Source organism: Myotis davidii, unplaced genomic scaffold (assembly GCF_000327345.1).
Source record: "Myotis davidii unplaced genomic scaffold, ASM32734v1 scaffold244, whole genome shotgun sequence".
NCBI lineage: Eukaryota > Metazoa > Chordata > Mammalia > Chiroptera > Vespertilionidae > Myotis > Myotis davidii.
This window is the reverse complement of record NW_006294993.1, coordinates 580,246-589,787: the sequence shown is the minus strand read 5'-3', so window position 1 is coordinate 589,787 and position 9,542 is coordinate 580,246. Positions and strand designations below refer to the sequence as shown.

General features: G+C 63.1%; 1 protein-coding gene across 1 annotated transcript in view; it reads right to left on the bottom strand.

The window, feature by feature from the left end:
- SRMS (src-related kinase lacking C-terminal regulatory tyrosine and N-terminal myristylation sites) overlaps nucleotides 1-5,758 on the bottom strand; it is a 7,211-nt gene extending 1,453 nt beyond the window's left edge. Inside the window, exons 1-5 of the mRNA XM_006769561.2 lie at nucleotides 5,397-5,758; nucleotides 2,150-2,271; nucleotides 1,479-1,645; nucleotides 727-868; nucleotides 448-635 (exon numbers count right to left, since the gene is read on the bottom strand). Coding sequence (XP_006769624.1) covers nucleotides 448-635; nucleotides 727-868; nucleotides 1,479-1,645; nucleotides 2,150-2,271; nucleotides 5,397-5,758 — 981 coding nt within the window. The remainder of the gene's footprint in view (nucleotides 1-447; nucleotides 636-726; nucleotides 869-1,478; nucleotides 1,646-2,149; nucleotides 2,272-5,396) is intronic.
- Between the last annotated feature and the right edge of the window lie 3,784 nt (nucleotides 5,759-9,542).

The window sequence follows — 9,542 nt, the reverse complement described above, 5'->3', positions numbered from 1 at the left end:
CGGGGCCTGCAGGGGCAGCCGACACTCAGGCCACTGCCCTCTGTGCCTCAGTTTCCTCATCTGAGAGGGGCGGGCCTGTGCGGCTGCAGTGACCATGCGGGGCAAGCTGTTCCTTGGCCACCAGCCTGGGTCCCCAACAGAGACAGTGAAGGACCAAAGTGGGGAGGGGCGCTGGACGGGGTCCATACTGACCTTGTTCAGGGGCTGGTGACAAAGATGGACCACTCCCCACCTGCACTCTGCCCAGCCCGGAACCCAATGCCCTGACTTTCTCTCCACTAGGCCCAGGCTGACTCAGGACCAGGGCCCTGAGCTCACTGTTGGCCCCAGCCCCCCACAGCCCTCTGGGTCTTGGAAAATCCAGCCACTAAGGCCTGGAGCCTTTCAAAGGCCTGCGCCAGAAGGCAGCAGGGGTCGCTGTCCTGGCCCGAAGGTCGTGCTGCCCACAGACAGGCGGCCAGTAGGGGTGCACTCACTGCCCAGGAAGGCCTGCAGGTTGCCCTTGCGCATGAGCTCGGTGACGATGTACACGGGCTCGCCCGTGGAGCACACGGCGTGCAGCTGAATGAGCCGCGCGTGCCGCAGGCTTTTCAGGGTCTGGATCTCTTTGACAAGGTCAGCAAGTTTCATGTTGGCTGCTGGAGAGGGTGCAACTCCAGGACCCGTCCACATCACCCGTGGCTTCCCCGGGGCTCCAGGGGTCAGGGGTGGCAGGGCCTCACCCACCTGATTTGATGACCTTGATGGCCACGGGCACGGAGCCGAGCCACAGGCCTTCCCACACCTCCCCGAAGTAGCCTTTGCCCAGCTTCCTCCGAAGGGTGAACTCGGAGCGCGGCCGCTCCCACTCATCCTGCTTCGGGGGCTTCTGTCGGGGTGAGGGGCATTCAGGGCCTCTGTGTGTGGCCCTGTCAGAGTGGCAGCTTCTCCAGGGACCAGGCCTCCCCCCAGCACGTGCTCAATGCTGGCTCTGGGTGGAGCAAGGGGTGCCAGGTGCTAACCTTCCTGAGGCTGGGCCCCATTTGCTGAAGAAGGACCACTGTCCACAAACACTCATCACTGCCCCTCAGGCTATCATTCAGGGGCCAGAGGAACCAGGTCGCTGCCCGGCCCCTCGGCAAACAGCCGCGCTGGGACCGTGGCGGAGAACTGCAGCTCCAGCTCAGGGGCGGCTCCTGGGGCAGGTCCTCAGGATCAGCATCTCCTCCCACAGCTTCTGCCCTGGGCCTGGAGCTGCTGCGGGAGCCTCCCCATGCGCCCCCAGCCCCCTGCCCTCCTCACTGCTGCCTGCAGAGCCTGGCATTCTCCCGGCCAGGGCTCTCGGAGGGGAGCAGACCCCACTCCTGAGCAGAGCCCCAACCAGAGTGTGGAGGTTCGCCAAGTGTGGGCTCCTGGGCCTCCTCAGATCCCCTGCTGGCCTTCTGGCAATATGTGAGGCCCAGCAAGGCCGGGCAGGAGCAGGGCAGGGTCAGGCCCACCTGGGACACGCAGGGCTGCAGTAGCGGGTGCTGGATCAGCTTCCAGTTGGCTTTGTAATAGGTGAGCAGCTCCCCCAGGCTGGGGAAGAGATGGCCCTTCTGCAGGTAGAAGCTGCCGTCAGCCGCCGTGGAGATGCGGTAGTGGCGGACTTTGGCCTGAGCCCGGACTGGGAAGGTGCAGAGATGGAGGCTGTGTCCAGACCCTCCACCACTACCACCAGGAGACTGCCACCACCTCTGGGGAGCCAAGGCGGCCGGAGCCTCGTGGAGGAGCGGGGAGTGGGGTAGCTACAGGCAGAGGAACAGACGGTGCAGAGCGGTGCCAGGGGAATGAAGGCGGGTGCACTCCTGAGGAGGCCGTGGACAAACATGAAGTGACCCGCAGTAGGCGCTGTCAGGCCCTAGGTGGGGTTGGGCACAAGTGAGGGCTCTGAGGTCAAGAGTGTTCTCATAAGAGAGCAACCAAAGGACGTATGCATGCATATGAGCATGACCAATGGACACGGACACTGGGCAGTGGGGGCTTGTCCTGGGGGCGGGAGTGGCAGGGGGAGGTCAGTCGTGGAAAAAGGAGACAGATGTAATACTTTCAACAATGAAAAAGAGTGTTCTGCCTTGGCACGGCTGCCCAGGGTGCCTCAGGGGGACAGAGGCACAAGGGGCCCTTGTACCTGACAGCGAGTAGTCGCCCTGGCTGCTCTCACTGGGCCGGATGAGGAAGGCGCCGGGCACGTTGGCTGGGGACAGGAGCAGCTGCTGGGCCTGCGTGCGGCTGATGCCACTGAAGTACCAGCTGCAAAGGGTGGGTGCATCGGTCACTAGGCAGGCCCAGCCCCAGGTGCCCAGCCCCACACTGGCCAGAGGCCCCAGGTGCCCACTCTGTGCCCCCAGCCCCGGCCCCCAGTGCTCAGCCTCCCGAGTCATCAGGGACTGGACAGGCGAACCGCTTGGGCTGGCATGGAGCTGACAGCCACCCGCAGTGACCCATGCCATGTAGACTGTCCACTCACCTTAGCCACGGATTCCCGTTAGTCCTGCTCATAAAGTGACCACAGCCCTGGCCACAGGCTAACAGCCTGGCCATAGACCAAACCTGTCAAACTCAAGACAACTGAGCCCTGAGAGGGAAGGGGTCCACTGGGAACCAGGGCGCCCTGATGAAGCTCAGGTGTGTGGGCGGGGCTGCAGGTGTGGCCTGGAGAACCAGAGGTACCACCTGGCTGGGCATGGCCCACATGCCTCAGGAGGTCATAGGTGGGTGGGAGAAGCAGCCTCAATGCTGGAGCAGCTGGGAAGGCCCTCAAGGAGGTGGCCTGAGCCTGGCTGGGCAGGTGGTCAGGGGAGGCTGGGAGACCTGGGAGGCTCAAAGCATTGAGCGTCCACCTCTGAGCAGCCCTGCCCAGCACAGACCAGCCTGAGCCCCTGGCCCAGATACCAGAAACCTCCACACCTGAGAGTGGGGTGGGGTGGGCCTGCCTGGGGCTTCCTCATCTGACTCTCCATCTGGGCCAGCACTCTACCAAGAATCAGGCCAGGTGAGGCTGCTGGCCCACCCCATCACCTGTGTCTATTCGCCAAGGCCCAGGTTGGGGAACCACACACCTGAGTTAACTTCCCTCCTGGGAACCTCCCCATACCCAGGGTCCCTGGAAACCCAGCGGCAGGAGGCCTGCCCGCAAGGGGACCACTTATGTCCAGGGACAGCCCAGTGAGCACAGCCCCTCATCCACCCTGAGGGACAGCAGAGGTACTGGCTCTCAGACCACCTGGGGGCCCAAAGTATGACTCAGAGCGAGTCAGCACAAGGTGGGGGTGCCCCCCAGAGAGGGGACCAGGTGAACATAGATGTGCAGGTGGGTACTGCTGGAGGCAGGGGCAAGGGCAGGGCCTGGCAGGAGTGGGCAGAGACAAACCTGCACCCACCTGGGGAGCTATAGAGAGGGGCTGGGAACCAATGTGGCCAGGGCCGTGCGGTTGGCCTGGGCTGGAGGGAAAACTGGAGGCGGAAGAAGTGGATGCGAGTGGGTGGAGAGGCAGAGGTCTGGGAAACACTGGGAGATAGAATCAGCAGACAGGGCGGGTGGGGAAGGGTGGGGGACCCGTGGACCTTACATGGGTCCCCAGAGACAATACCTGGTGAGGCCGCGAGCTCAGGGACACATTGACTGGGGAGCTCTGAGGCGGCCAGGCTCCGTCCACACAGGCCCTGCCTCTGGGCCTGCTGGCCTGCTGACGGGGAGAACATCTCAGGTGTGAAGGCTCTCAGCAGGCCTCCCCAGGACAGCAGGGCCCTGGGGGACAAGGAGAACCAGAGGCTCCCAGCCTGGCCTCCCTGCAGCCCCAGGCCTGGGGAGGGAGCTGAGACCTGGGCTGCAGGGATGTCCTCCGGGTCCCTCCCTGGGGCGTGGGGCCATGGGCGAAATAAGATTGTAGGGGAGCCCTCAGCAGCTTGGAAGCAATGAGGCTTCACTGTGGGGGTTGAGGGGCCCAGCCCACCCAGCCGGTCTGGCCCAGGGACAGGTGTCTGGGGCTAATGACCCTGGGAGTATGGTCAGCCCTTTCATCTCCAGCCCAGGCAAATAGTCATTAGCTCTTCCTCTTGGCAACCCCTCCCCTCCCCACAGCCCTGCCAGCCTTTTCCGGGAGCAGCTCTGGCTTTGTCCTCCACACCTGGAGTGACTGTGGGTAACTCCCTATCAGAGTGCCTGCTTGGTCCCAGGCGTGGTGTGGGGACCAGGAGGCACCTTCCTGTGACTCAGGCTTCTCCCAGGAGCTGGCGGGGGCCTGACTGAGGCTGAGACCCGAGGCTGGCTGGCAAGGACATGTCCAGGGCTCAGGCCTGGCCCAATGGGTGCGGGACCCACATCGAGGTGAGGTCTGCTTAGCAAAGCAGGCAGCCTGTTCTCACCCAGCATGCCACCTCCATGCATGCTGGCTGAGAGGAGAGACTGCCCGAGCGTCCGCGAGCCAATGCCCCATCCGTTCGGACACCTGAGGTTGCCATGGCCACCACTGCATTCAGCAGAAAGATGGGCAGGCTCACATCCTGGGTTTGGGTGGAATGCTTGAGGCCTATGGACCGTGCCCACTGCCAGATGGCAAGACCCTGTTCAGAGCTGGCACACAGCTGCCCCAGGAGACCACCTGTCCTTCGACCTGGAGCTTGAGCTGAGAGGTGACCTCCCCGAGGAACCTGCCTGGAGAGCCCCCCCCCCCCTTCTTCTTCCTTCCATGGTGACAGGCTGTCATGCCAACAAGCAGATATTCCTGCCTGGGGACTGCCCCTGCTTTGGGACTCAGGCTCTGGGGGGAATGGTTGGGCTCCCTTACCTGGGTCCACTGCCCAAACAGGCCTTTCTTGGAGCAATCCCAAAGGCCAGGTCATGACTGCCCCATCGCTGGCCCAGCGCAGGTGGAAGGGCTGGTGAATGTGCAGGAGTGAGGGGCAGGGGAATGCACCTCTGACATACCACCCCCACCCCCCGGCACCACCTGACCACACCCTCAGAGCACAGGAGGACAGGTCCTCACTGGGAGCTCTAGGAAGCAGAGGCTATGATGTCTCACCCCAGACCCTCGCCCCTGCCCCCAAGCAGTGACTACTTAGCCAGCCTGCAGAATGAGAGCCTCCTAGATGCTGCCTCCAGGACTGAGTCCCTGTATGAGAGCAAGAGGGAAGCTAGCCAGCCGGACAGAGTCCCAATGTGGCCGGCCAGGAGCAGGCACACACGCCGCCGAGCCCCACCTGCCAGGCCGTCACTGCTGTCTGTGCCCCAGGCTCTGTGCTCACTGCTGTGCAGCAGGGCCTGGAGGAGCCCGCTGCAGAGCGCATGAGTGACCTCACAACGACCCAAGACTCCCAGATGGCCTCCCAGCCTCAGCCACTGCTTCCTGACTCCCAGAGCAGGCAGTACTCACGGTTGGTCTGCGAGCATCTCAGCAGTGGCCTTGGCCACGTAGGCGAGGGGCACAAGCCCCACACTGGGCTGGCCCGAGAGCCGACGGGCAAAGATGTAGTCGCCCTCCTCCTTGAGGGCGTAGAGCCTGTCCCCACGGCTGACACTCAGCTCATCCGCATACCGTGCCGTGAAGTCACACAGCGCCCTGAAGAACTGCGCGGGCGCCGGGGGGCTGCCGAGCACAGAGGCAGGGGGCTCCGGCTCCGGGGCGGCCCCCGGGGCGGGGAAGCAGGGCATGCTGTGGTCCTGGGCACCTGCTGGCCAGATCTTGTTCCAGAAGAAGGACAGGAAGGCCAGCCGCTTCCTGAGGAAGGGCTCCATGTTCCAGGGTGTTCTGAGCCTGGTCCCCACGCCGCCCAGGCCCTGCAGGGAAGGGGACTCCCGGAAAGGGAGAAACTGGAAGAGCTGGTGGGAAGGCGAGTGTCGGAGCCGGGAGCCTCGGAGCCTTGCTGCGTTCGTCCTGGCTGGTGCGAGGTGTGGTGTAGCAGGTCACCGCAGCGGCCCCCACACCCCACAAGCAGGAGCAGGCTTGCACAGACCCCTGCCTGCCTCCAGGCTGGTGTTCAGACCAGCCTGGGGGGCGGGGCCGGGGTGTGGTCCTGGGCGTGACCTCAGGTGGGGCAGCCCTGCCTCTCCTCCCTTCTGTCCCTCCCCCAGGCCCAGGCAGGATGGAGCGATGCTGCCCCGGGAAGGATATGAGCCCAGTGGCACGGAGCGGGTGGGGATGAGTCTGGTGCATGGCCAGGCCCTCCTGCACGATGAAGCAACTCGGCCTGTGCTTCTGAGTTGGGTGCGGAAAGCAAGCCCCAGCCGTCAGATTCTGGGGTCTGGGGCTGTGGGCAGGGTCTGTGGTGGGTGGGATTCCAGCCAGGTGGCCCGCTCTCTCTCCACGTGTGTCTCCCTCCACCCAGGGTCATTATTGAGGCCACATCTCTCTTCTGATGGCTGCAAACCCTCCTTCCTCTCCCTGAACTCTATGTACACCCAAAAGTTTGCTCTCTCTTTTTTAAAATATATTTTTATTGATTTCAGAGAGGCAGGGAGGAGAGATAGAAACATCACTGATGAGAGAGAATCATGAATCAGCTGCCTCCTGCCCGCCCCACACTGGGGACTGAGCCCACAACCCAGGTACATGCCCTTGACTGGAATCAAACCTGGGGCCCTTCAGTCCACAGGCCAACGGCTCTCTCCACTGAGCCAAAACAGCTAGGGCAGAACTCCTTCTTTTGAGCAAAACTGGCCAAAAGTTTGCTTTCTGCGGTGAATGGTCCCAATAAACAGGTGTGACGATTGTCCAACTGGCCCCCGAGAGGCAGCTGACCCTTTGCTCTGCGTTGCGCCTGGAGGCCCCGCCACGCACCCGGGGGGCAGTTCTACGGTTACAAACTGGTGTGGCAGCCACACAGTGCTCTGAAGGGGCAAGGGCCCAGGGGGCAGCTCCGGGCACCTGAGACTCATCCTGTTGGGGGTGTGAGAAGAAGATATTTTTAAAAATATATATTTTATTGATTTTTTACAGAGAGGAAGGGAGAGGGATAGAGAGTTAGAAACATTGACGAGAGAGAAACATCGATCAGCCGCCTCCTGCACACTCCCTACTGGGGATGTGCCCACAACCAAGGTACATGCCCTTGAATGGAATTGAACCTGGGACCCTTCAGTCCATAGGCTGACGCTCTATCCACTGAGCCAAACCAGTCAGGGCAAGAAGAAATATTTACACACACATACTTGGGAGGGAGGAGCCTGGAAGAGCCTGCAGTCCCGCCACCACCTGCTCCCCTGAGTGCAAGCCTGGGATTTGTGGGTGCATTTCCCTCAGTCCAGATACATGGCTCCCCCTCCTCAGAAGCCAGGCCTCTGACCTGCAGCCACAGGGCCTCCTCAGGCCAGGTCCCCACTCGTGCTGACCATGCTCAGGTCAAGCACTCAGAACCCGGACACATCCTCCTAAAGACTCGCCGCCCCCAGAGCTGCAGGGCCTCTGGGACAGCACATTCCTCCGGGCGCAGGGCAGGCAGGGAGGGCCCTCCTTGGTCCTCCAGACTAGCTCCCACGCTTGGTCCCAGGCCTCCTGTTAGCCCCACAAAAAGCCCAGAGACCCTCATGATGGGCTGAGGTCTTCCTCCTACCGGCAAGGAAAACAGATCCTGTCCATCCTCCTCAAGGTCAGAGCAGAGACATTTTTCTAACAGGAACCTGTGCTGGGAAGTGGGCACCCCTCCCAGCTTGTGAAGAACGCTGGCCCTTCTCAGTCTCCCCCAGTGACGAGGGCAAGAGGCTCCTCCTCGTTGGTCCAGGCTCTGCCAGGAGTACCGCTGGCCACCGCAGCCCGCCACGGGCCCTCCACCAGGCAGGCCCTCTGGCTCCACCATCGCCCTAAGGAGCGGCCGTGCTGGGTGGGGTGGGGTGGTGGGCATGAGAGAGCGGAGGCCTCCACAACTCTGGATGTGGTCAGATGATGGGTTCCAATCCTGCTCAGACTCACTAGCCATGGGCAAGGTGCTGACCTCCCTGTGCCTTGATTTCCCATCTGTAAGAACACTGAGCTCCCAGTGACGTGGGGAGCAGGGGCCTCCAGCCTGCAGGCTGAGGAGCCACCACCCGATGGGTTCATGTGTGTGGACGACACACGATGGGGGTGTCCGCGCTCAGGTGCACTCCCCTCCCCAGGGCTGTGACCTCGAGACCACCAGGCTCCCCACCTCAGGGCCCAGGGTCGCTCTGCCAAGGGCAGCACAGCCTGGTGACCGCAGAGTCGGGCGAGAGAGAACACAGATGCCTTGGAGTGGCACTCACAGAGGAAGGACCAGCCAGGCTGCACACGGCCTGCAGGGCTCCACTGAGAGAGGCCACCAGGGCCGCGGGGCAGGCCGGGTCCCTGTGGGACCACCCTGCTTGGTCTGATACAGCTTCTGCAGGAAATGGGCAGTGGGTTCATGGTGTCTCTGTTACATCTTACAACTGGGTGTGATTTACAATGATCTCGAATTCAACATTTAATTGTAAAAAATTAGCTTAGGAACAAGACACAGAACAAAAGGGGCAGAGCCAAAGCGGCCAGGGGCGGGGCTGCTGTGCGCCCCTCTTTCTCCCTCAATCTTCAGACGGCACCCCCTTTCCAAACCACTCAGCCCCTCGGAACCCGGAATAACAGCAGCTCCCATAGTGAATCAGGGCCCACGGCGGACAAGGGGGGCAGGCCAGGCCCCAACACACCCTCCTGGGGCTCCACCTCTGGTGCCCCCCAGGCCTGGGCCTGAGAAGGGCTGATGGGCAGCCAGCCAGGGGGACTCCTCCAGCCGGGAGGGGTGCAGTGGGCAGGCTCTGGCACAGAACAGACTGGGAGGGCACTCAGGCAGACATTCTATCTTGGAAGGGGGCTCCACCACTGACCTCCCAGGAGGAGCAGACAAGCATGGCTTGGGGTGTCCCTGCCTCTTCAGCCTCCCCAAGGGGGGCAAGGGGTGTCTTGGGGAGTCAGACCTACCACTCTGGGTGGGACACCCTGGCTGGCTGAGGGGTCCCAGAGGCCCTGAGCCCAGCTGGCCCCTGAAGGTGGGGTTCCAGAGGCTGAGAATACCTCTGAGGGGCGCCGGGAGCTGTGGAGACCCCATTTGTCCAGACCTGGATGGGACCCCAGCGTGGGAGAGGAAGCGGGCAGCACCTTCACCAGGGAGACCAGTACTGCCCACCTGCCAGTGCCCATGGCCCCGACTCTGGGCAGCTCCAATGAGGGGTTCCCTGAGCGGCGCTCAGCCAGGGATGCAGCAGGAGCCCCCCTCAAAAGCACCCGCAGGCCGCAGGTCCCACCAGAAGCCCCGCTCAGGGAGCCCTGTGCCGGGCGGTTGACTGGGGACCGCCAGCCTGAAGGCACCGACTGCGGCCTGGCTCCCGCACTCCGCGGCGGCTCCCGGTGGGTCCCAGCGGAGAGAGCAAAGCCCATGGACCGTTCCTCCGAGCCGGCCGGGCGGAGCCGGGGAGAGGCCAGCGGTTCCTTTGGTCGGGATCCTGGGGCGGTCCTCCCGCAGCAGACAAGTCTGGGAACCCAGGGAACGGGTCTCCCCTCTAAGCCTGGGTTCCGGCCCCCCCGCCCCCACTC